The 27,764-nt window shown below is 43.3% G+C and overlaps 1 protein-coding gene across 1 annotated transcript in view; it reads left to right on the forward strand.

Moving 5' to 3' along the window:
- The window catches only part of ANTXR1 (ANTXR cell adhesion molecule 1), a 211,567-nt gene that overhangs the window by 146,989 nt on the left and 36,814 nt on the right, over nucleotides 1-27,764 (forward strand). The window contains exons 15-17 of the mRNA XM_004609154.2: nucleotides 939-1,034; nucleotides 1,693-1,860; nucleotides 14,997-15,077. Of these exons, the coding sequence (XP_004609211.1) occupies nucleotides 939-1,034; nucleotides 1,693-1,860; nucleotides 14,997-15,077 (345 nt within the window). The remainder of the gene's footprint in view (nucleotides 1-938; nucleotides 1,035-1,692; nucleotides 1,861-14,996; nucleotides 15,078-27,764) is intronic.

Below are 27,764 nucleotides of genomic sequence, written 5' to 3' on the forward strand. Positions count from 1 at the left end.
AACCAGTAAACAGAAGCTTCCGTAGGACTCACATCCCAGCAAGGAGAGGCAGAAAATAAATAAATGTTAAGCCTGATAATAACTGTAACTAAAAATAAAACACATTGATGGGCTGGAAAGACTGGGCTACTTTTAAAGAATGTCCAGGGAAGGCCTGTCCATGGAGTGATAAGAAAGATCTATGAGAAACCCCAGGAAAAGTAATGTTGGACAAGGGAAGAGCTCATGAAGAGGTTACAACATAGTAATGTTTTCGGAGTCTTTGAGGGACGAAAGAAGGCAGCAAGCTGGGGCACAGAGAGGAGAAGGAAGGAGGTTGTATCACAGAATCCAGAAGGGAAATCTCTGGAGAACTTGGGACCAGCATGTTGCTGGTGATGGTTACAGAGGTTCAGGTGGGAAAGTCCCAGATGTGGGATTGCTTAGACAGTCCCACATCAATAAAACTTTTTGGAAATTTTGAGAGGAGGTTGGAGAAAGGCAGTGGAGGAGAAAATTCAAGATGGACTTCAAGGTAGTGGGGTAATTACTAGAGGAGCAGGTGTGAGAAAAGGAAATCTAGACTTCTTTCTGGTCTGTTATTGTTGAGATGTTTATTAATCTCCCAAGAGGAGAGATCAATATCAAGTCTGCCACTGGAGTTTAAGGGAGTCAGGGAAGAAGACCTAAATTCAGTGTCCTCAGTCTGTGGATGGGATTTGATGGGCTACCATATGAAGTAGTTGGGTGCGGGATTGTACCCCACCCTCACCCAGGCGCAGTGTATTTACCCCCATCACTGATAGGAAAAAGAAGATTCTGTGGTCATGTGACTTGCCTAAGGTAAATAGTGAGCCAGAGTTTCTCCCAGCAGAGTGCTCCTGTGCACTTGGCCATGTGGGACGGACTCAGTGGCTGTGGTGCTTGGCTTCCTTACATGTGTCACAATTTCTCTGCAGGAAGAAGATGATGATGGTCTCCCGAAGAAAAAGTGGCCTACAGTTGATGCCTCTTATTATGGTGGGCGAGGCGTTGGAGGCATTAAAAGGATGGAGGTAAGAAGACAGCAGAAGGGCCAAGGATATAGCTCTGTAGTAGAACCTTCCATGTCTAAGACCTTGGATTTCATTCTCGGCACCAGGGGAGAAAAGACAGAATATGTCTTTTGTCTGAGGTGACCCCTATCTAGCATTGTTCAGGGGTCACCCTCAGTGAAGTGCCCAGGAAACAGGAATTGAATCTAAATGTGTACTCCAGCCCTTTGAACCATCTCCTATCTACATCATGTCTACCCAACAATGAAATCAAAGCAAAGTAGAAAAAATTCAGATTTGAAGTTCTGTGGGGATATGGGCCGTGAGGCATCAGAGGGAAGAGATGACAGCTACAGCCTTTGAACTGTAACACCCCATGTTGGGTCTATCATAAGTCAGAGAAGTTCACATATCTACCCGCATGGTTTCTTTGCTCGGAGAATCTGACACTCTTGTATGGGTCTGCAGGGCCTCTGTGTAAGCTGGCACCACCACCCACACATCCCCACCTCCACTCCCACAGCTTATTTTCTCTGCACCTTCGACTCTCCTTTTCCTTTGTCCAGCTTCATTGAGTTGGAGAACACTCAGGTGGCCCATCGCAATTGTAATTGTGACCCCCCTTCATGCATTGTTTGCTATTTTGCCATTTTGGCTTATTTGATGTTATTTGTTTTAGGTTCGATGGGGAGAAAAGGGTTCCACAGAAGAAGGTGCCAAATTGGAAAAGGCCAAGAATGCAAGAGTCAAGATGCCAGAGCAGGAGTACGAATTCCCAGAACCTCGGAATCTCAACAACAACATGCGTCGGCCCTCTTCCCCCCGGAAGTGGTACTCTCCCATCAAGGTGTGTCTTTTGCTGCTCAAGCCCAATCCTGATAGCTCCTACTCAGTAAGGGTCAGAAATGTCTAAAATCATGGATTTGGAAGTACGAGGACCTACTTCTGCAAGCTCATACTAACAAGGGGAGGAATAGGCTTTTTTTTTAATCTCCTTGGTAAGGTAGTGGAAGAAGAGCCAAGTGACTTGCATAGTATCCTCTGTGAAGCCCGAGAACCATTATAAATTCCCCTAATACCCTGTAATGCATTGGTAGGTGCTTCCACTATCTAACAAAAATGGAAGAATTCTTTCTGCTGCTTCATCTCTCTTCCCCTGGCCACAACTTAAGTCACTTCTCCCTTCTCTGAGCCTCCCAGCAGGGTATCAGAATTTTGATTGGACAGTGACATTGTCAGATTGTGTTGACCATGAATCTAAGACTCATTCTTCCTGACTCTGAGCAACACCTTAGTCTCCCCCATCTCTTTTCCCTACACATCACCAGAGCCTAAAACCTTCATTCAGGCCAGGGAAATAATACAGGGAGTCAAGGGTGTGTATTTTACATGCCTAAACACTGCAGTTCTATCCCTAATACCATCCCACAGATATTTCAGTGTATAATTCCTGAAGACCACCCCCCGCCAAGTCCCACAGGGTATGATTCTGGTGGCTACTGAGCACCACCAGGATAGCCCTTTTGGTTCAAGAATCACAGGCGCTGACCAGCACCATATCCTCTGGCCCTAGCATTGAATCATCCATCCCAGTTGGCTGAGTATCACCAAGAGTGGCCCTGGGTTCCTCTCCCCAGCATGGTTTGGGAGGCCCTTCCCCCCGACCGCCAAAAAAAAAATTAAAAATTAAAGTCTCTTTTAAAAAGATTTTTATTGAATCACTGTGAGATACAGTTACAAAGCTTTCATGATTCAGTTTCAGTCATATAATGATTGGACACCCATTTCTCCACCAGTGTGCATTCTCCACCACCAATGTCCCCAGTATCCCTCCCACCACCGCCGCCCCACCCCACTCCTTGCCTCTCGGCAGGCACTTTTTTTCTTACTCTCTCTCTCTACTTTGGAGCATTCTGGTTTGCAATACAGAGACTGAGAGGCCATCATGAGTGGTTCTTTGTCTACTTTCAGCACACATCTCCCGTCCCGAATGATCCCTCCAACCATCATTGACTTAGTGGCCCCTTCTCTATCCCAGCTGCCTTCTCCCCAAGGACATGAGGCAGTGAAAGCCTTTTGTGACTTCAGTTTAAGTGAAGGGAGGCAACTGACAAATCTTGTGAGCCCTTTGTTCTCTTCCTGTTTTACTGGGGGGAGCCATGCCCATCCGTGCTCAGGAGTCATTCTCAGTAATGTGCTCAGGAGACCACACAGCACTGGGATTGAATCTAGGTGTCCGTATGTGGAGCATGTGCTGCGGCCCTTTGAGCCCTCTCCCTGGTCCCCATTCAACACTCCTGCCTTCTGGCTTCGTCCCTTAGACCTGCACTCTGCCAGTTGTCAGAGAGCACTAGAAAATTGTAGCCGGAAAGATGTTGACATAATCTATCCCAACTACCTCATTTCATACAGGAAAACCTGAGGTAAGCAAAGTTCTTTCTCTGCCCAGCTTTGGAACCCAAATCTCCAGTTCAGGTCTACAGCCACTGGTGCATGCTGCAAGCAGGGCGGGACCAGCTCCAAGGCATTCAGGGAAAGACTCCGTTTCAGAGCCAGCGCTTAGCCCCATCCTCCCCACACGCGTGCACACACAGCTTACCTCTCTTCCAGTGACAACAAACATAATATCCAGCTTGCCTTGAGCAATATTCTAATTTCAGAGCAGCCTTCCTCCTCTACAATCAAAGGAAAATGCCAATTTTGACAGTGGCATGAAATCTCTCTTGAGAGTTCTCTTTTCCCAGCTGAGCCAGCTCACGCTCAGGGTCTTTGCCACGCATTTTCATTTTGATTTGTTGTATTTAAAGTAGTGAGATTCTTTTTTACGATAAGTTCCGCCCCCCCCCCCCCGCCACCCCAGGGCAATGGGTTGAACTCTGGAAAGATGTGGGCGAAACATAACTTGCTTGACTACCAGCTGTTGGCTTCTAATTATTTTCTAATGCTAAACATGCAGTGGCGTGCTTGTGGAGTGCAGACAGGAAGGAGCCAAGTGGAAGCTCCGAGATGAAGAAGAAAGGGAATTTTTCTATTATGTCGTTTTTTGGGAATCTGTACCTTGTGAGTAATATGGCATCTTTGATTATGGGTGGTTTTTCATTTCTGTCGTCTCAGATGTTGACAGCATTACTTCTGCAGGAGGAATTCAATTTCTGCTTGAGGGCACATTATTCTTCTATTAACTGGTGGTTTGGTGGTTTGAATTTTATGAAAGGAATATGAATCTGGGCAATGAGATTTAGAATTTGCAAAACCTGCCTGACATTGTGTTGGAATTGGAATCAATTCGATGAGAATTGTGTCCATCTATGTGCCACGCACTGTCAGATAGTGCAGAGAAGTACTCAAACCCAGCTGAACATCAGAACCACTCAAATGAACTTTAAAAATATAGACTCTCGGGGCCGGAACAATAGCGCCGCGGGTAAGGCATTTACCTTGCATGCAGCCGACCTGGGCTCAATCCCCAGCATTCCATATGGTCCCCCAGCACTGCCAAAGTAATTCCTGAGTGAAAAGCCAGGAATAACACCTGAGTATCACTGGGTGTGACCCACAAAGGAAAACAAAAAAATAGACTCTCAGGGTTAAATGCCTCAAACCTATCATAAGTGTCAAACATGGCTTTCACAGGCACACTGGCTCTTATAATGTGCCCACGTCCCCCACAGAATGAAATTCTTTTTCCACCAAATCCTCTTTCCGAACTTCACATGCAAACTCCCTGTGCAATTTCCATTGCCCCAAGTATACTTCCTCTGTGGCCCTTGATGTTCTGCCTCCTTCTTAGCCATTGTGTAAAACTGCTGGTTCTCAAGGTGTGGCCCCCATCCCAGCAACAGCAGCAGCTCCCCAGTGCTCATGAGAAATGCACATTTGGGGCTCCTACCCATCTCTACTCAGCAACTTCGGGACTGCAGCCAGCTTTGTGGGTTTTCGCCAGCCCAGGTAAGACATTGTCACAAAGGTTCTAGCCAGCATGAGGGAAGGAGCTCTGGTGCAAGGCAAAGATCATGGTCATACTCAGTAAGGAGACCCACATGAGTTTCATCTGGGGTCCGTTTTACCACACACATGACTGCTGAGGGAGTGGCAGGGAATCTGAGTGTCAGGGGTTCCCCGGAAAACAAGATGGAAAAGCCCTGGGACATCGGTGAACTCAAGAAGTGCCTGGCAGGACTCCCTTGCATGGATGTGAGAACACATGCCCACTCAGCCTCTGGCTGGCCAAGTGCCCCTGGCCATGGCTGACTCAGCCGGCTCTGTCGGCAGGAGGCAAGCGGGACCTGCTGCCCCTGTTGATGAGTCTCTTCCCCAGAATTGACCCCCTGGAGGCACAGTTACACTCAACTCATCTTCCAAGCACCAGTAAACAGCACGGCACCTCACCTGGCACCAAGTGGGGCCTCCCCGTCTCCGGTTAACAAGCCTAGACATAGGAATTAGGAAACCACACCTAGAGCCTCGTGCCGGTGAGACCAGCTCCTGTGGCCCATACAAATCACTTTGTATTCGCAGCCCAAGGAAGAAGGCATTCTTTTTGCCATCTCCCTGAGGAGAAAAGAAGAGGTTATTTTATGCATGTCTGGGTCATGTGGATGAAGGAATAAGAAATAGAATAGAATGGCTTGAGAATAAAAGCACAGAAAGTTTTTTTAAAAAATGACAGTGAGGGGCCGGAGCAACAGCACAGCAGGTAGGGTGTTTGTCTTGCACGCGGCCGACCCAGGTTCGATCCCTGTCATCCCATATGGTTCCCCAAGCACTGCCAGAAGTAATTCCTGAGTGCAAAGCCAGGAGTAACCCCTGAGCATCGCTGGGTGTGACCCAAAAAGAAAAAAAATGACAGTGATTGTGCAGAAAAGGGGCAGATGAGTCCTCAGAACTTCAGTGTTCACACCAGGATGAACCCTGATCTAGTCATGGGGCCGACGGGCAGTTTTCAGGCTTCGCAGCATCACATTCAGCCTCATGCACAATATCATGAACTCTGCTTCCCTTTCCTGGAGCCTCTGGCTAGATTTGTCATAGCCCTGGCAGGAAACAGAAAGCATTCTAAAGGCCTGAACTAACAGAGGTGTGAGCAGGGGACAGCGAGACCCTGGGAGCTGTGACACACTTAGACATGATGGGGAAGGGGCAATAAATCAGAACTGCTCTGGGGCACTGCCACAGAGAGGGAGTTGGCCATTGATGCCAGCCCTGCCACTTGGGCCCCAAGCTAAGACTGTTTTTTCTTATATTTTAAAAATTGGATGACGTTTATTTAGGTAGCATACAGGCTTTAGGGGTACAACTTCACATCTCTGCAAAGTATATGTTGTCACAATCATCAACCAAGATTTTTCTATTTTAAATGCTTTTGAAGGACCTATCTGATGCCCTTGAGTTTTGATTCTTGGTCTGCAAAACTTAAAATATTTACTCTCGGGCCCTGAAAGGAAATGCTTTCAGATCCCGGTCCTTTGGAAACGGAGTCATTGTTGAGAGGGAGGGAGGGATAAATATTCCATCCTCCCCCTCATCTTACTCTCTCATCTTCTGGTGTCCCTGATTGGCCAGATCCAAGGAAAACAAACCTGATGTGACCCTTAGTGGATGTCAGGTTTCTTAGGCGGTGAGCAAGTGGGGGCTGGGAGGCTGGGGTGGGGATTCAGGAGGCTACCGAGATGAGAAAATTTATAGAAAGTTATCCGCCCACTGTCTGCCCCCAGTTTCAACCAGGAGAACACCTCCTTCTCCAGCAAAACTTTTAGGAAGTATTGAGACACCCCAGGTCCTAGTGGAGAGAGTCCCAATCAATTGCAACTCTAAACTTGTTGTATGGGACTCACTTTTTTCCTGCATTCCACGAATTTGATTTGAGAAATGGTGAAGCAAGTGTGCACATTTGTTCAGCAAACCCAGTGAGAATGATGGCCAGAAGGAGTCCACCAAGGGCTTCTCTCCACTGTCCTCCAGGCTAATTAAAGCACTGACCTCATCAACCACACTTCACCCTTTCCTCATTCCATGCTCATGATTGGGGTATTTGCCAATATTTTGCCCTCAGTTTTTCTTTTGCTCAGTTTTCAGCCCCTCTGACTCTCCTCCACCCCCTGGCCCCTCCCCTTGCCCCACGCCAGATTTACAGCACCCCGTGCTTCTCATTAAATTGGGGACTGACCATATCAGGCAAGTTAAGTAATGTCCAGATATATGGCCACCAGATGGATTAAAAACAGAACTGTTTTCAGGTTGTCTGGAAGGCTTGCAGGAGAAAAAGAAAACATTTTTCTTCTTTTCCAGTAGCTTCTCCACATGACTGGAAATGACAGCTCAAAGACAAAAGCCAGACCCTGGTTGACTGGGCATCCCTTTTGTGATCTGGGGCTTCACTTGTGTGATCCGCAGGGCCTGGAAGGGGGTGGTCTTCTGTTCATTTGCTGTGGGCCCACCTATTGTGCTTGGCCCTCGAATCCTTACCTTGCAATGAAGCAGCATTTGACCATTCTACTATGCTGAGTAAAATTTTGGGTGAGGAGCCTCGTAAGACATCCTAAATCTGAAACTTCTCTCAGATGAGAAGTTTACTCAATTTACTTATTGAACAAGTTTATAACTTATTTTTTACTTTGTCCCTCTGCAATAATTTTTTTAGAATGTCTGCAAACATTTTTTTTGTAAAACAAAGACCAAAAGAGGGGAAAGGGCGGAAAAAAGCAAACCAAAATCTTTAGTGTGTGTATGTGAGGAAGAGTTTCCAGCTGTATGTATTCATTTATTCAGGGGAAGCACGAGTCTCATATTTATTATATTATTTTAAGGTGCACAAATTTAAGCATTAGTCTCTAACAGCCCCCTAAATTGAGCTAGCCTCAAAATTTTCAATCTCTGACTAATATCCCACTTGCTAAGGCAGACAAGCCAGAAGAGAAGATACAGCTGCTTTTGGCCAAAAGAATGAAAGAAAAGGAAGCCCAGCCACAAACCCCACACACCAGGGCTCTTTGAATGAGCGCCACGTAAACATTCCCGGCCCGACTTCATGTTCAGGAAGAAACAAAAGCTAGAGTTTACATACAACTTCTGGTTTGTCTGCCTGTGTGGATTAAAAGTTATTGTCTGAGGTTGGGGTAGTTTGGGAGCCTGTACTTGGTATATATTTCTTATTTTATAGATAGAATGTGTCAAGTTGGTATAAAATGAGAACTATTTATAAATGTTGACATTTCAATGACTCGAGGTTGGGAGCACTGACCCCCTTTGCAATTGAAAATTTATAGATCACTTTTGATTCCCTTGAAGCCAACCAAATTCCCTGGGTATCCAAGAGGAGGTAGTTTCAGGAAACTCCCTCTCTCAGACCAAAACCCAAGACTGTCAAATTTATTAGGGTCAGTCTTTTCCCTCCTTGGGTTCCACATCCACTGGTTCAACCTACTTGCATCAAAGGTGGGTTAAATTCATGATGGTGGAACCTGTTTACAGAAAAAATATCTTTGTATAAGTGGATCCACACAGTTCATATCTGTGTTTTTCAAGAACCAACAGTACACAGTTGCAGGGTTGCCATGTGGTGGGGTGATCTTTAACTTAGCTTCACAGAAGCAGGTGGACATTTCTCCTGGGGAGTGAGAATACCATCTTGAAATGCAGCCTGTAGGGAGACCTGTATGTAAGGGACACTCAAACCTGAGATAAATCATAAATTTAATTCAAAATTCCTCCCGAGGGTTTAAGTAAATCCTGAGAACTAATTGGAAGAATCTTTTATTTTTATTTACTTATTTATACTTTTTGGGTCATGCCCAGCGATGCACAGGGGTTACTCCTGGCTTTGCACTCAAGAATTACTCCTGGCGGTGCTCAGGGGACCATATGGGATGCTGGGAATTGAACCCGGGTCGGCCGCTTGCAAGGCAAACGCCCTACCCTCTGTGCTATTGCTCCAGCCCCTGGAAGGATCTTTTGAGTTTCTTCTGACTCCAAAGGAATGTTATTAATAACTACATTAGCTACTATCCATTAATAACTGGCTCCCGTTGACAGTCATAAAATCAAGGCGGCTTCCGTGGGATATGATTCCTGTGTTCATCCCCTGCACCACATTCCCTGCTTCAGTACACAGGGTATGTAACTTTTTAATTTTAATCAAACCTCAAGAGCATTTGCCAAGCACTTTCCTTTGACGTTAGAGAGCTTCTTCTCTATCATAAAATTCTACCTAGTGTAGGAGTTAAAAGGATAGCTCATACAGATTATTTAGATTGTTTACTGTACCACTGAGTGAGCTTATTGGTTCGTTTGTGGGACCATTAGAATTCTGAACACTAAGAGTACAACTATAAACTAACTATTCTCACCTTTTATGCAAGAGCCCATTGACATCTCTCCTGGTTAAAGCATACACTACAAGCCAGGCAGTTCCAGAGGTTTTCCATGGACTCACTCCTTCATTTTTCACAACAATCCTGGAAAATATCAATTTGTACTACTGCCATTCTACATATGGGAAAGCCAAAGCAGAGAGGTTGGTCATGACCAACTGACACTACTAGTAAGTTATTTCTTGAATTATATTATTCACTGAAATAAATCCATACAAGCTAACCATAAAATCCCTGATAAGAAGCCTGGTGTAAAACAAAAAACCAGTAAGGACGCTGATGAGAGACAGAAGACAAGGGCCTTAACTAAGGCAATTGCCATGGAGACAGTGGGAAAGGGGTGGACAAGAAGAGGTGACAGTAGAACTGTTATTGGGAGAACATCCCCAAAACGCAGTGGTGGAGGGAATGAAGCTGAGAATCATTCTCTGGTTTCCAGCTTACATATCTGGATGTTGGTGATACCATGAACCAAAGCATAGTATACAAAAGGTGGAGAAGATTTGGGGAAAGATCATTCAATTTGTAATGGTCTTCAATACACATGATACAGTGACATTACAATCAAAATCTGGTAGGTCATTGGATGCCCAAATTCAAAGCTTGCCCAAAAGAGGGCTAAGTGGAAGATAGAATTTATGAGCTGTAAGGAGCAAGGTAAAAGTTGGACCCATTCTCAGAGTGTACTAAGATAGTGAGTGAGATTAGAAAATGGCCAAGGAAAACATTATAGTGTCAAGTGTAGATAAGGGAAACCAGTCTGAGAGGACTAAACAGAGAAATAGGAAGAAAAAGGCTAAGAGCACTGAGCCCAGGAAGAGTGTGTAGCTGGAATGACCCAGTGCTTCAGATTTCTAGAAGATGAAAGAAGTCAAGGTATTGTGAGTCAGCATGCTATGTTGACCGTAGGGAACACAACTTTGTTAGAGCCACCAACCACAGCTGCAGAAGTCAAAACATAGCACACTAAAGAGGAATGAGAGGTCAGTGTCTGTGTTGCAAGCCATAATACCCAAAAGTAGAGAGAGAGTATGGGGAATATTGTCTGCGATGAAGGCAGAGGAAGGGTGGAAAAGGGGGAGGAATACTGGGGATATTGGTGGTGGGGAATGTGCACTGGTGGAGGGATGGGTGTTTGATCATTGTGTGATTGTAAGCCCAACATGAAAGCTTGTAACTAACTCATGGTGATTCAATAAAATTTTTTTAAAAAGGGAAATGAGAGATATGGCTTGAGGGAAAGAGCAGAAATGGAGGCACACAGAATAGAGGTTGAGCAGATATATGCTTGTAAAGCTTAAATTATTGGATTCTTGGACTGCAAAATAGTCTCTCCATCTTTCTATGGAACATCCTCAATTATAATTTTAATCACTTTACTTTAACCATAGATGACACTTAATGAGTACATTCTGTAAGACAAGTATTCCAATACCTAATCTTAGGTCTATAGAGTAGACAGTATTATTATCACCATTGTAAAGATGAGAAAAGTAAGACAAAACAGCTTATCCAAGACTGCAGAGCAGATAGAACGTGGATCCAAAATATGAATCAGGCAGTCTGAACTCATAATTTGTGCATAACTATTACACTATGATCTATTGCCACACAGAAACAGAATTTACTGTGCATTCACCCATGAAATAACTAAGCAGTTTCTGCTCTTTTGCTTGCATCACTGTCACTGTATCACTGTCATCCTGTTGTTCATCGATTTACTCGAGAGGGCACCAGTAACATCTCTATTACATTCAGCCCTGAGATTTTTGCAGCCTCTCCTTACTCGTCTTTCCCAAAGATTGGAGGCTCTTACAGGGTCAGGGGAATGAGACCTATTATTGTTTTTGGCATATGGAATACGCCATGGGTAGCTTGCCAGGCTCTTTGAGCGGTATGTATATATCTGTTACTGTATTTTGTATATGAATATGACACGGGGATCTTGCCATGCTCTCCCAAGTGGACAGTAGACTCTCGGTAGCTTGTCAGGTTCTCTAAGAGGGAGAACTAGGGTATTAGATGTAGCTTCCAGGAGCTTGGTTTTACAGTCTCTGGAAATTGGCCATTGATGGGATTATACGGTGCACTGTGGTGGGGAGGGGGCGTCTCTGGGTGTGACTGCCTAGCTACTGGGAAATGGGGGATCTGGGTTGAAGAGGCTCAGTCCCAATCCGAGCAGCCTTAGAGATCTCAGCCCCGGGTCCTGCACACCTGGGTTCCTCTGCTGGCTCCCCCATGGCTGAGGCTCGTCCGAACATGTGGAGAGTGGCCTGAGCATGGCCGTGGCTGGGTCCCAGAAGAGGTCCTCAAGTGTTGAGGCTTTTGCTTGCATGTAACTTTAAATTTCTGCTGAGTTAATAATAGACTTCTTCAATAGATCTTTTTTTTTTAGCCTATGTAATTGCTCTCAATTGTCAAGGAGTTGAGTGATTAGCATACAGAACACTGGGTGGACTGATTTACAAAGCACTGAGAATAGCACCTCATTCCCCACCAAAAGGAAAAGAATGAGGGAAAAAGATGGGGGGAAATAAAAGACAGAGGCATTTATCCAGGAAACCTACCTGGTTCTCTTCTTGAAATATAAATGTTTATTCTAAGAAAACCTTAAAGGAAAACATTTAACTGATGATTGAAATGGTCTCATGCAGAAAACCAAGCTGAGCTCAGCAGCAGTTCCATCCGGCATTCTCAAGTCACTTCAAAATAACTGTAGAAGCTTTCATAAAAACTTTGCTGAAAAAGATGCAAAACATTACACTTAGTAAAGCAGAACTGGATCCACAAAAACTCAAGCAACAGTTGATAAAGGGAGTGTATTGTTTTATACCTGGATATACTCTACCAGAAAATGGTTTTAGAATATGAAGTCTTTGAGGGGATATTCCTTTTTTTGTTGGGTGAGGTGGGAGGCGGTATAGGAAGGGGGTTTGGTTTGGGCCACACCCAGCAGTGTTCAAGTCTTACCCCTGGCTCTGTCTCAGGGATCGCTACTGGAGGATCTCAGGGAAGCATATCAGGCACACCATGAAAATACATGTCTTGTTTCAAGGAACTTGAACTTTCTAGACATTCCCAGCTTTTCCAGCACTGTCCTCCTTAGGTCTCTTCTAGACCTGTGTTCTTAAACATCCTGCAGACTGAGATCCCAGTAGGAAGTAGGCATGGGTCCCTCATTTGCCTATGTCTATGTAACCGTGTGCTCACACAAGCACACTCATAAGCATTTAATAACAATAGATTTTTTTAGAAAATAATTATTTACCATGTGCAATTAATGATCATTCTTTGTCTAATTTATATCTTAAAATTTCTGATCCTAACGCCAAAGTAAATTATTTCATAAGGGCTAAAAGGGTAAAGCCTACAGTTTGGAGACCATATTCTAAAAGATCTAAAGCACCTCAGCCATCTGCAAAAGGAGAAATCGGCAATTTGTGTAATAGAAAATATGTAAGTGTTACATAAACTTTGAAATTAGACAAGCATGGGTTCCAGTCACATCGCTCAAATCACACAACTGTGAGCCTATAGACAGTTGGCAGTAGAGACACTTTCTGACCCATTATCTTTTCTCTCCATCATGGGACTGCAGAGAGATTAAATAAGACATGAGGAAACACACCTAACTCAGCACTAACTTACACTGAGTGCATCCATTCACCCAATAAATATTTCTCAAGTCTCAGTTGCAGGCATAAAGTTTGGGCATGTAACAGTTGACACAACACTAGGGGCTATGGTCAGGAGTCTTGGACATGCTAGTAGTTCAAAGACTGATCTGTATACATCAAAACCACTAAAGCTAACACTGCTGTAAGCATGGGACCCAAGCTACAATAACTTTCCTTAAAAATGTGTGTTATGGAGGAGGGCTGGAGGGGGGTGGGAGGGAACATGGGGATATTGGTGGAGAGATGCTGACTCTGACAGTGGGATAGAGTTGGACCTTGTGTGTCTGAAACCCAAGTATTAACAGCTTTGTAAATTATGGTGCCTAAATTTAAAAACAACATCACCTCTGTTCTCATGGAGTCAGCCAGTAGAGAGAGAAACAATGAGCAAATAAACAGAATATGTCTAGGAGAAATTAAGAGCTTTTTTAGCTTCCTATTGCTGCTCTAACAAATTAACATAAATTTAACTTAAGCACTGTAGCACTATCCTCCCATTGTTCATCAATTTGCTCCAGGGGCCCACTAACATCTCCATTGTGAGACTTGTTGTTATTGTTTTTGGCATATCAAATACACCACAGGTAGCTTCCCAGGCTCTGCTGTGCAGGCGGGATACTCTCGATAGCTTGCCAGACTCTCTGAGAGGGACGGAAAAATCAAACCCGGGTTGGCCGCATGAAAGGCAAATGCCCTACCCACTGTGCTATCACTCCAGTCTTAAAACACATTCATTTTCTTTTTTAGAGATCAGAACCCCAAAATTGTTCTGCCTCATTGAACTAAAATCAGAATAAGGCTACATCCTAGGAGTTCAAGGAAAGAGTTGCTCTCCTTGTCTTTTTCATATTTTCTAGTGACTTTCCATACACATTGGCTATGGCAACTTTGTCTCCAAAGCCCATAGCAGTGAACTGAGTCCTTACTCAGTCCCTCTGACTTTGCTTGTCACCCTATCTCTTCCCACTCGGGCCCCTTTCCCTCTCTCCATTATTAAACAGGGTTAGATTGAACCCACCCAGCTATCCATGACAGTCTCCTGTCTCATAATCCTTAACTTCATCACATCTACAAAGACCTTTTTCGGCCAGGGGGGAATAACATATTGACAGGTTGTAGAAAGCAAGATGCCATCATTAGTAAAGAAGAAGGGACTTTCTCCCAATGAGGGGTGGGTTGGGGGAAGCAAAATAACACAAATTTCTGCCTGTTCATGGAGTCACCCACCAGCAGTAATACGAATAAAGCCAAATAAATGTTCAGTGGAAGAAACCAATGTGTTTAGGGAACTGGAATATAGGTAGTTGTCCTCATTATACCCTGGAGAAGGAGAGACCCACTCTCCTGGTTATCCAGCCAATAATCAATAACTCTAAAGGAAGAATTGTGGTTTTTGGTTACTTGTCTTTGGAGTCTAGGGTTCCTGAGCAAGTTGTCATTGTCAAATGAGCCTATAAGAGAACTTGAAATCTGCACCCAAGAGCCTTTAATAGAAGTTGCTCTGTCATCACCTTTGTTTAGTAACATGCGTGGATTTTTTCCATCAGTTTTTCTCATTTATGAACTCTGGACAAGCAGAAAGGGAAACGCCGTGAAAGCTGAAAGGATTGACTTGTACTATGAGCATATGCCCGGATGTGCGATAGATAAGGTGAAAGCCAAGAGCATGAGTGAATGACCATGTTTGTAAACGTGGGGCTGCCCTCATCTCCAGTACATCTTGCTTGAGCATCAAGTGCCCGGTGATGTGTCTCCTCTCCTAGAGCCCCGAATTAAGGGACTGGAGAGCCACTTACCCTGTCACAAGCACATTGTCAGTCAGCATTGTTGTTCACACGAATTGTTCACATGACTGAAGCACCATGGAATGTTCTACCTACCTGAGTTGGCACTGATCTTGTTTCCGGTGTAATCTTGATACATTTGCTTTATTTCAGGGCAAGCTTGATGCCTTGTGGGTTCTTCTAAGAAAAGGATATGATCGTGTGTCCGTGATGCGTCCACAGCCTGGAGACACGGTAGGATTCAAATGTTCAATGTTACCCCCCCCCTCTCTATATATATATACATACATATATATATATATATATATATATATATATATAAATCCCTGTCTCTAGTGGTAAAGTCACTCCAGATCTACCATTCCAGCTCTTATTTCATGTTTTGACAAGTCAGTTGCTAATTTCCAAATTTCTGTTGCTGACAGAGCATTGAACTTTGATTTGCTTTTCGGAAAAAATATTTTAACAGAAATATGTTGAGTTTCATTTTCTAGAACTAAAGCCTCTACATTGATAGGTACCTCAGTAATATGTAAGGCAGGTTCTTACGCTGGCCAGTGCTGAGAGCGAAGGCTGCTGTTTCTCACCTACATTGACCAGTGGTGGGCAATAGAAGGCCAGAACCACAGGCCAGGACAAAAGAATGGGAGCCACAGGAACCTACCAATCATTTTTTTCATCTGGCGCTGAGACCACTGGTCCAAAAGTCACTGGACAATGTTTGGTCTTGGTGAGAAGTTGCCTCAACACTGCCAGAACCCAACTTGAAGTTTCTCCAACCAGGAGGCATTGCAAAGGGGGCACTAGCAAATACCTTAAAAACAACCTAATCATATCTCTTATAAATAAGGGATGTTTAATGACATATTCTGGTTCAGGTAGTAACAAAGCCAGGAATGAACTTAGATATGCTGATTTCTCACCCTTGCTGTCTTCTGGTAAGAGCTTTCTCTCTTCCATAAATTTTGCAGAGTAAACCTTGGCACCAGTTGTCCTGCAACCACCAGCAGCGTACATCTTCCACCTGCTGTGCTGGGACTCAGGCACATTAGCCCCCCACCAAAAAAAGGAACAAATGTCCCTAATGCCGGGGCCAGAGGATAGTACAATGCATAAGGCACTTGCCAGGCAGGCGGCCAACCTGGGTTGGATTCCCCAGTACTACATATGGCTTGATTCCCCAAGCCCTAACAGGAATGATCTCTGAAAGCAGAGCCAGGAAAAAACCTGAGCATCACCAGGTGTGCCCCCCACTCCACCCCTCAAAATATATCTCTATGTCTCTGGTTTAGAACTTCTTCCAAAGCAGAGCTGAGTTTGAATCTCTCTTCCCAGCAAGAAGACTCCAGGTAAAACCTGGAGTTTGGGGATTTTTTTTTAACTAAATGTTTGCATTTAGTACAGTATTGTATTTGTACAGTAACAACCAATGACAAAAACTATTGATAATTTTCTTTGTGCTTTTCTACTGACTGTGAAGCGTCCATATAAAAGTCCAAGCCACAGTATAGTTCACATGTTGGGATATATTCACAACTTTGCCCTATCTACTCTGCCCGATTTTCATTACAGCACATCTGGGGAGATGAAAGAGCAGAGCTATAAAGGCAGGTCCCTCTCCCGCTGTGCCTGGGGAGAAGGTGGCTTATCACTTATTATTATTATTATTATTGTTATTATTATTATTATAATTATTAATAACCTGGGCTTACGCTTCCAAGTTTAAGTTCCTATTCAGAGAGTCTTCCTCTTCCTCTTCCTCTTCCACATTGTGGCAGGCAAGGCAGGCAAATGTGATGAAAGAAATACTATAAAACATACAAATGCAGTATTCACTTGTGTTTCCTGGCATCTGAAGTTTGTGTTCTACCTAGAAACTCAACTAGAACCTGTTACCTTAGCAAACCCCCAAGTTCAGCCTTCACAGTTGATAGAAGTAAACCAAGACCATATACTTTGTTCTTGGGGAAATGTTTAGACTTACAAGTTATAGATCCATTTACTGTGGAAAATTAAAAATTTCTCTTAACATACATGAGATTCATCTAAAGGAAGAAAAACAGAAAATATGTAAATTTCTATTTTTATGACAAAATAAGCATTTTTCAGAGTAACTGAAAACATTTGATATTCATTAAAATTATTAACATTTCCTGCACCACATTACCCGAAGCCTGCCAGGAGTGATCCTTGAGTGCAGAGCCAGGGATAACCCCTGAGCACAGCTGGGTCTGCCCCTGACACAGACAAAAAGAAGCAAAATTAACTTTGGAGGTGGAAGTGATAGTACAGTAGGTAAGGTGCTTGCCTTTCACACAGCCGACCTGTGTCCAATCCCCATTACCCCTTATAGTCCCCCAAGTCCCAGCCAGAGTGATCCCTGAGTGTAGAACCAGGAGTATGCCCTGAACATCGCCAGATGTGGCCCCAAAACCAAAATAAATAAATAAATGGATTCCATTCTCCACTGTCCTGTTTGATGGAGACAAGTTCTTAAAAGGGAGTCAAACTGAGAAGTGAGAGTGTGTAGAAAGAAGAAAGAGTGCATAGAAATAATACATGTAAGGTATAATAACCAGCACTGGGGACAAAAGGCTGATTGTATAAGTTCAACAATGGAGGGAAAACCGATGGGATTTTCCCTAAACAATCCCACCTACATTGACTCTCTTATTTACTAATTGAGAATGAAAGTCTGCATTAACATTTGAAGATGTTCCATATGTTTCTGAGAAACACAACACCATTTGAACTTTCTCCAATCACCAAAATAATAATAATCATCATCATCATAATCATCATCGTTTTGACATATGAGAGGTCTAAGAACTTGAATACATTTGGCCAAATGATAGCACTGTCATAAACTATGATTCTTCTACCTACTTTTCAATGGGTTTCCTTTAGAGTATCTAGCTATAATTTTAAGACCCCTGGAAGAAGTAGAAGCAGAATTGTAGCCTTGTAGACACAGAGATGGTCCCATGCATTAGTGTACACATGGAGGAGATTCACAGGAAAGCATATACTCAAAGCAAGAGTGTGGAGCTGCCTATGGCAACTCCAGGAAGCATTCAGAGGAAAGAGAGGGCTGTTTTGGAGTTTTGTTGGGCGGATTCTGCGTTGTTTTGCATAACCTTGGAAGCCTCACTGCAGACCTGAGCTACTCACACAAAGATGACTGTAAGAATTCTTCAGCACTGATTTATGGAGCTGACCACATTTTCCATAAACTCAAAATTACTACATCCAGGCATGTGCTCATGAACAACAGTCACAGGTTCTAAATTTTTCCTCTAAAACAAAAACAAAAACAAAGTCACCTAATTACATTCTCGGTTGCAATGTGAATGGTTTCAAACACATGTTGACCTCACGCAAACTGGGCAACTTTTCCTTCTCAGTTCTACGTCTGCTCTATTGTCCAGCCTCCTCCACCTCATCCCCCAGTGAACCACCCCCACCCCCCTCCCGGGACTCCTGACACAGACTCCAGCCCACCAACTGAGCCGAGGAGGCTGATGAAAGGGCTAAGGCCTGGCAGCCCTGGAGCTGTGGGCTGGGGGAAGTCTAAACCCAAAGCCATGCCCTTCCCCGGAATTGGCTCTCACTGCCTCCCAGCTGTCCAAATCCCATGTCGTATTGGGGGAAACATGAATGGGACAACAGCAGGAGACATGAACGTTTTCCCCCACCCCCCGCTCTGTTTCCATTGCCCTCTCTGGGGTGCACTCATATTATGATGGTTCTTGTGCACACACCAGAAAATCCCGGGGTTTCCTAAACTGTAAAAGAGAATGTACCAGAAGAAACCACTTAAATAGCAAAATCAAACAGCAGAATGTGATTTAGGCACATCTGAGCCAGAAACTGTAAAAGTCTGCCCAGCATTGTGTATTCCTTGCTTAAACCCGCCCCTGCTTCCACTGCCCAGGCTCAAAGACAGTTCAGTGGTAAGGGGCCTCTGCTCGCATGCGCCTGACCCATGTTTAGTGCCTGGCACCATATGATCCCCAAGTATCTTTCTGTGAAACCCCTGGAGGCCCCCACAAACCTCTGGGGTGGTGTGGGTAACCCCCAGTGCCCAGGACCTGAGCAGCACCATATCCTCTGATCTCTGAACCAGTTTCCGTAACACGGATCCCAACATGCCCTGGCAAGGCTAAGACTTGTCCCGACTAGGGAAGAGGTCCCAATCCTTAGCTTGATTTCAAAGGGCTTGCTTTCCATTTCCAACACTTCTGACCCCAGGTTTCCTCATCACTCCAAACTGGCTCTGGCAGCATGGAATCATCCATTTCCTAAATATTCCAGGTCTTTTGTGTCACTGTAGCCTCTGCATCTAGTTTCTATGCCGGGAATGCCTTTCTCACTTTCTCTATCTAGAGAATTTGTAACACCTTGATAAAATGGTTTTTGTTGGTGTAGGCATGCGGCCATACCCATTGGTATTCAGGGACTACTCCTAGCTCTGTGCTTGGAGGCTGCTTTCTGCAGAGCTGAGGGGACCGTGCAGTGCTGGGCTTGAACCTGGCCTGCCACATGTAAAGCATGTACTCAGTCCATTGAGCTATCTCCGACCTAGACCTGTGTTTTAAAGAGCACACTGCAAAGCAGAGCACATGCAGAGAGGTGAGCAAAGTATGGGAATAAGACTGTGTGTCCCAGGACTGCTTTCCAGGGAGGTGCTCGTGGTACACTATACACTTGGGTCATTCTGAGCTCAGAGATCATGTTTCCTTTTAAGGACAAAGAAAGCATTTAGTGTGAAAAAAAAGAATTAAAGGGACCATGACAACTCATTGACTTGGTCATTTCTTGGTTTTAAAAGTATGCATTCCAATATATAATCCATTTTTTATTACTTTATCACTGTAACCATAATCAAGAAATAATCTTCCTGGGCCACTACATGTCCTTGTGTAAAGTCACACTAATGGAATATTATATTATTTATATATAAAATAGGAAATTGCATCATAGCATATACTATATGTCACACATACCAAACGATGATGTAATATTCCTATTTTCTTTTGGGTATTTATTTCCAAACGTTTATTTGCATAAATGAAACTGTAGTCACCATCCATGTTGCTAAATCTTAGTTCACACTTATGAAAGTTTCCTTAGGGTAAGCATCCAGCTGTCTATATCAGGGGACTTGCATGTTGAAACACAGGTATATTTTTATAGTTGCTCTCCTAAAATATGGTGTATATAAACCTTGCCTTCAGTCTCTATGGTAATACTCACTGACATTTTTACACTTAAGTACTAATTCCATTTGCATTTTAGCTAGTGTGGTGCAAGTTTTGCTTTGAGTATTTTTTGTTGGTGGTGTTTTTTGAAGGGTATGGTTGAGCCAAACGCGGAGGTACTTAGGGCTTACTCCTGACTCACTTTGCTCAGAGAGTCACTCCAGGCAGTGCTCAGGGTACTATATATGGTATCTGGGTCACTAACATGCAAGGTATTGTCTCTCTGTTCCCAACATGATTTTAAGTGTTTATTTGCTCATTTTTCAATTGCTTTTATCTACCATGGGCCCATTTTTCTATTTTTCTATTTTGACATGGACTGGAGCAGCACAGTAGGTAGGGCGTTTGCCTTGCCCGAGGCTGACCTGGGTTTGATTCCTCCATCCCTCTTGGAGAGCCTGGCAAACTACCAAGAGTATCACACCCACACAGCAGAGCCTGGCAAGCTACCCATGGCGTATCCGATATGTCAAAAACAGTGACAACCAGTGTCACAATGGAGACTCTACTGATGCCCGCTCGAACAAATCAATCGGACAACAGTGCTACAGTTTGATTTACTGAATTTTATGCATTTATTAATCACATGTTTGTGTAGCTATTAAATAGCTGACCCAGTACTTCACATTAAGAGGATGGTGCTCACCTTATGGCACTTAAAGTTTAACACATATATATAACTGCCAAGGCTTTTCCTTGTTTGTCAATTACCTTTTTAAATTTTGCATTTTGATTTCAGGGAGTAAGTTTTGTTTGTTTTTTATTTTGGGACCACAGTCTGTGGTGTTCAGGATTTATACCTGCTCTGTACTCAGGGATAATTTGTGGTAGGCTCAGAGGAACGTATGGGCTACAGAATGACAGGAATCGAACCCAGGTTAGCCTTCTGAAAGGCAAATGTCTTACCCACTTACTGCACTATCATTCTGGCCCCTACCTTTTAATATTTTTTATTTTATTGAAGCTATATGTAAGCTTAAAGTAAAGGCTATAAATTCTTGTAACTTTCACCTTTAATGTAAGATATTAAACGATCTTTCCTATTCCCATAGAATATAAATTTTCACAAACTTCTATTCATGTTTTGTGATGAATTCTATTCATGTTTTGTGGAGAATCACCTGGCACCAGGGCTGGAGTGATAGCACAGTGGGTATGGCATTTGCATTGCACGCAGCCAACCCGGGTTCGATTCCTCTGCCCCTCTCGGAGAGCCCGGCAAGATACCGAGAGTATCTTGCCCACATGGCAGAGCCTGGCAAGTTACCCATGGCGTATTCTATATGCCAAAAACAGTAACGATGAGTCTCACGATGGAGACATTACTGGTGCCCGCTCGAGAAAATCGATGAACAATAGGATGACAGTAACAGTGACCTGGCATCGGTGTTTTATAACTCTCCCAGTGAGAGCTGGAGGGAGCGTTCCATAGACTGCAGGAAGCCCTGATTTAACCCCGTGTAGCACCAGGAGCAGCCCCTGAGCACAGAGCTGAGAGTGCTGCTGGTGTGGCCCATTCTTGCCGTCCCCACTACCCTGCCCTTCCCCTTTTGAAGTCTATGGAATTCTCCCTCCAGCTCTCACTGGGAGAGTTATAAAGAACTGGTGCCAGGGGCCCACTGCAATAGAATTAAATTCTGTTTAATAGATTGGGACATGGCCTGGATATTGGGAGTTTAAAACTTCCCAGGTTGCTCGATGGGTCACTTGCAACCAGGACTGAGGCTCCAATTCCCCATTTTCCATCAGGGAACTTCCTTCTCAGAACCATTTGGAGGCAATTCTCCACTCTCTTTCGGGATCCTCACTATTCAACAGACATAAGAAAGGAGATGATTACAACCTCAAGTATTTTCTTCTATTCTTTTGTACCAGAAAGATGGTTTAACATAAATTCTGGCTGCTGTATCCCTGTGACTGCTTAGTATGGGAAAAAAGAAAATTTCGGTCTGCCTCTTATGAATTTTCTGGATGGCATTCAGTCATTCTATCAACCTATCTAACCCCCCACTCCCCACTTGAACAATGACCCTCAACTGCTCTGGGAGGAACCCACTGGGGTGGAGGTCTTCTTGTGCTCTGACCCTTTACTTTCTCCCAGATTCAGCAGCAGGAGGCTGGTTACATTCCATTACTATCAGCAAGAACAAACTGCTAAGACACACTCTGAGCTTGTTATCCAAAGCCTGACTTCCTTGCAATCCGAGACCCAAAGACCCAGGGAAATACATGTAAATATATAGAAAATGCGTTTGACATTCATCCAAAGCAAAACATAGCCCAGCCCTGCTAACTATGAAATCATCTAGCACCAGGGCTGCTGCCCGCCCAGCTGCTTCCTCTCAGGGACCAAAGCCGGTTCCATGGGCACTGGTCTCACTTCTGTCACAGAGGCGAGAATGATCTGAGCAAGTGAGAGCTGTGGGGACAGCAGCCGCCAGTTTTTTGAAAGCAGATGAGCCTTCTGTAACCTAAGTTGATTCGGAGAAAGTGTTGGCGCTGTTTCTATTTTCTCTGTTTCTCTCTTCCCAATCTTTGCATCACCTCTGCCTTCTTCCTTTTCTTGGCTGATTTCACTATAACATTCTTTCATCAAACATTGATTGCGTTTCTAATAGAGAATCCCTCACTAGGTTGAGCACTTGGGACACCCTTTAGAATAAGACTTGGTTCTAGCTTTCCAGTTTGGAAGGGAAAAGAGGATAAAGTATTCACAGTAACTTGAGGGGATCCGTTCTTTTCGTGGTACAAAACCTGAGATTCAGGAAAGGTTGGCTTTCCCAATGACGCATGCTGGTCAGGACCAGAGCAAAGATTTAAATTCAGTCTTAAGCCAGACTTAATAGTCCACCTAGAATTCCCTCAACCTCACTTTGCATTCTATAACATGTAGAGCACCTTCTCTAACAGGCCTTGTTCAAGTGCTGGCTGCTGACTGATAAATGAAGCCCCTGAAGGGTGGGGACTTGCAACCCTTGTGGCCCTCCTCTGATGAACTAAGCCCTTAAGGTTGGAGGAATGACCCCCAGGGGGAACTCTACATCCTTGGGGTCAAAAATTACTTTAGAGGGGTCAGAGCAATAGTACCACTAGTAGGAAGTTTGCCTTGTCCGTGGCTAAACCAAGTTCAATCCCAGCAACCTATATGGTTCCCTCAGCCCCACCATGAGTGATCCCTTAGCACAGAGACAGGAGTAAGCCCTAGGCACATCCAGGTGTGTCCCAGTAAACAACACCCAAAAAATCACTTCTAGAAATGGCATTTAAACTGAAAACAGAAGGGGTCCCCTGAATGTCTGTGGCCAACCTGCAGAGCAGTGAGGGGGACATGTCAGAATTCAGTGAGGGGAATAAATGATAACCCAGAAGGCTAGAAGGTGAACAGAGTCGAGATTTTTGTTTTTTACCCTGATTAACAGACTAAAAAGTTAACATTTAATCATAATATCTTTGTGGACAATCTTCCATAGGGTTAAATGTGGTGGTCTCAAATAATATGGGTAAAAAAAATTCATGCAATACCAAGTTTCACCCCTAAAGATTTTTAAAGCTCTAGGATGACAAGATAATAATAGAATTTTATTTAATTTTACTAACATCTAAAATTTGGCTACAACAGTTACTGTCTTACAGAACAGTCATTAAAATCACTGTACCAGAGCTCAGGAACCACAGCTTGAAAGTAGCAGTAGCTCGTTAATAGATCATTGCCATAGTCCAAATTTGGATCATGAGCTTGAACTTAAATGGTGATACAGGAATATAAAGATAGACGGTAGCATTGTCTAAAACTGGTTACAAAATGAATGGGGAAAGAAAACAATAGTTTTATCATCCAAAAAAAAAACTATGCTAAATCTCAGCACTGCTTTGTGGCCTCAATTAAATTATTCAGTCACTTTGAACTTCTTCACGCCTAAAAATGATCTAAGTATCCCTGCTTCTTTGGGTGTTGTGAGGATTGCATAAAGTGACAAGTATAAATAAATCAAATGGAGCTCATTTTCTTCCCTTCCATCTATCCTAAAAAAACTGCAGCTGATTTCAGAAAAAAAAAATTGGTTTCCTATCAACATATATAAAAGCTTCTTCCATTTAGTCTCTTATATTTGTATAATCAGTGATCAAAAAGAATCACATTTTCTACAAACATAAATTCTAATGTGAAAATCAATATGTTTTTGCACAATAGGCTTTGTTTATTTACTTTGCTCCTCTATTTCAGTTTCAGTTCTCTAAAAGCACAGGAATGGGGAGAGTTTGGGTAAAATATATTGACTTTTACATTGCTTTTATGTTATAAAAGCATTGGAAAATGTGTTACTTTTACATTGACTGAACAGGATCTTCAAATTTTCTCAGCGACTGACCAAGCTTTAAGTCCTCAGAGATGAAGAAGAAAAAGTCCAGTTTGCTGGCCACTAACTCCTGACCTTTAATAAACTTTTGCAGGACTGCATCATTTTTTAAAAAGAAGGGAAAAAATTATAGGAAATGTTCCTAGAGGGTGTGATTTGTTTTGGCAGAGTACTTTCCTTGGATGTTTGAATTCTCAGTGGTATTTATTCAGTTCTCACCCTTGGAAATCTTTCCTTCACTGTCTCATTAGAGAGGGACATGAGTACTTAGAATTCCTGGCTAACTTTCTTGAATTTAAAAAAGAAAAGACACCCTCTGTCCATAGCAGAAACCAAATTCTACCCCAAACCTGCAAAGTTAACTTTTTCATAGAAGTCAAACCCAAAGTTGATGCTGCAAAATTCACAATCCCAAGATTCTTTCTTTCTTCCTTTCTTTCTTCCTTCCTTCCTTTCTTTCTTTCTTTCTTTCTTTCTTTCTTTCTTTCTTTCTTTCTTTCTTTCTTTCTTTCTTTCTTTTTTGCTTTTGGGTCACACCTGGCATTGCACAGGGATTACTCCTGGCTCAAGCACTCAGGAATTACTCCCAGCGGTGCTCGGGAAACCATATGGGATGCTGGGAATGGAACCCAGGTCTGCAAGGCAAATGCTCTACCTGCTGTGCTATTGTTCCAGCCCCCCAAGACTTTTTTGTACCAACTTCTTTCCCCCACAGTAGGGCAAAATAAATAATTTGGGGGCAACTGATGTGATGAAGGGTTCTCCCCTCTCTCCTCTCTTTACTAATACTCAAAATCTGACACTCCCTCTCTTTGTCCACACACTCACACATCATCAACCACCAACATCATCACTCTCAACATTGTTATCGTCATTGTATAGCTTCTCTTGGGACTTTCATCTTTGAATTGCCTCATCTCCCAAACAGCTGCAGCAACAGAAGGTCAAATCTTGGTATCCAGTTGGAAAAAGGCAAGCAGAACAAGACATAGCTGGACAAGAGGCTGAACAAGACAGAGCTAGATAGTAAATACACCCCTATTCAAATTCTCTGACTTCAGTTGTTTCCTTCCAAATATAATCAGGATTGTGGGAGGTAGGTTCGGGGAATCAAAATTTCACCCAAGTACATAACAGTTTATAAAGTTTGTGACTTTGTTCAAATGTGATGTTTATGTCTAGTCTTCTGGCTGTCATGGACATATTACTCCCACTGAGGATATTGAAAAATCTTCCCTAGGGACTCAGTGGGAAACCTCATTTGAGAATCATCATAATCCAAGCTGGCTGAAATTTTGTTTTGGCCTAAAAATGAATCTTAAAAATACAACTAAAAGTTTGAGCTAGAAGATAGCCTTCCATAATTAACTGTACAGAGAAGAGCCAGTCTGCTAGAAAACATCTTCATGCCCACCCACCATCTCTCAGTAACTTTGTCCCTACCCCACCTCAGCCTAGTCCCTGGTTACAGAAATTGACTAGAGATTCTTCATAATCCTAGCTTCTTAAAGTTATAGGTAAGGAAATTCAGGTGTAAGATGGCGATGTAGAAAGCTCTAAGCATTTCTCACTACACTTTCTCATGTGCTCCTCGTCCCTATTCACTTTCTTGCATATTAGAAAGATGAGAGTTGGATAAAGTTCTTGCTCTCTTCAAAGTCACAAAGAAACTTAGTGGGAGTGGCAAGAATAGAACCCAACTGAACTTTAAATGCCTGACTCTACTTGAGTTCTGGCCACAGACCAAACAAAAGAGGGTATGAATTGCAGTTGGGTTTGATCTCTTGGGAAAGTAGAACCAGACCCACCTGTGGAACCCAACTCATGTCTGTTCTCCAATAATCTCCCACCTCTCCATTTTTATACCCTGTCCAAGGTGATGTAACTTCTGATACCTTTTGGCCAACACTCCTGTACGGAGAGGTATGTTCCCAAATTATGAAGCACTTTTTTTAACTGGCTTATTTGTTTTGGTTCCCCTGATTTCACCTCTCCTTGCCTTCCTTTGACCACAAACACTGTGTGGAGGATAGAGCATACCCATTCAACCAGCAAGCAGATGTTGAGCTCTTCCTCTATACCAGGCACCACACTAGGCAGTGGGGATTTAGCATGCATGAGAGAAGGTGACTTGTGGAGTTTCCGTGAGAGCTATATTAGGAAGTAGCACTCATTTTATTGCAACCTGATGTGATGAGTATTGTGGGCAGAGTTTCCAGGGAGCAAAATTTAACACAGACTAGGGTTGGAGGGAAGTTTCCGTAAAAAAAGATCATTTAACTGAGATCTGAAGAAGCTCTCCTGTTGAAGTGACAGAAAGACCTGGTTGGAAGAGTGAGCACAAGTGAAGGTCCAGATAAAAGAGGAATTGAAACGGAAACCCAGGCTGACTCTGGGATCGGGGGAGAGAGTAGTTACACACCATCTCCTGGCTCTGCCTTCTCACTCTTTTGTCTACTTGCGTCCTTCAGATACTCAGTCACTCAACTAAAATTCCTGTCTACAAGATCTCCCCCCCACCCCCCACACACACCCATTCCCTGATCATTTCCTGGTCCCTCCTTCCCCATATGTTAAAATTACTGCCACAAAGTTTAAGTCCATATTAACCGCAGGTTAGTCATAACTTCTCACTCCCCGCCTCTGTACAGGGATTTGGGGAAGGGAACCTTGGCTCCTTTTTTATTATCCATCACAGCTTTGAAACTCTGGCTCAGTTTATTACCTTATCCCAGGCAACATGTCTTTTTCTACACCCTGACATGGTCACCTCTTTTACAAACTTCTATGTTCTCTTTGTAGGCAACAGAATTTTCTGTTTGGAGAAAAAAAAAGTTTTCCATTTAAGAAAAGTATGTCTTAAAACTCTCTATCATAACAATACTTTTTCTAATCCAGTAATTAACATAGGGATTGGTGTCTTGTGGGACTGAAAAGTATCTAGAAAGCCATAAGTAACAGCTTTAGGGTCAATGCTTGTATGGATCGCTGCCACTTCTTTGTTCTTCTTAAAGAAAGGGTTTTTGTCGTGAAGCGTCTAGTCGGTTACTAGAATAATACTTTCCTCTTGCCAACTGCTCCTCAAAGATCTATATATTGGTTTCCTGTCACCTACTTGAATGGCCTCATTTCATTTTCTAACCAAATATTGTTCATTTACCATTGGTGCATAGTACTAAATATTTGGGGGAGCACAACTAGATGTGTGTGATTCTCACCACTCTCACCACCACATCATGCTACCAAAACCAGCACCTCTACCCACTCTTTCCATTCTCTTGCCCCGTCCCTCTGGTAACCAC

The sequence above is a fragment of the Sorex araneus genome, chromosome X (assembly GCF_027595985.1).
Source record: "Sorex araneus isolate mSorAra2 chromosome X, mSorAra2.pri, whole genome shotgun sequence".
NCBI classification, from domain to species: Eukaryota; Metazoa; Chordata; class Mammalia; order Eulipotyphla; family Soricidae; genus Sorex; species Sorex araneus.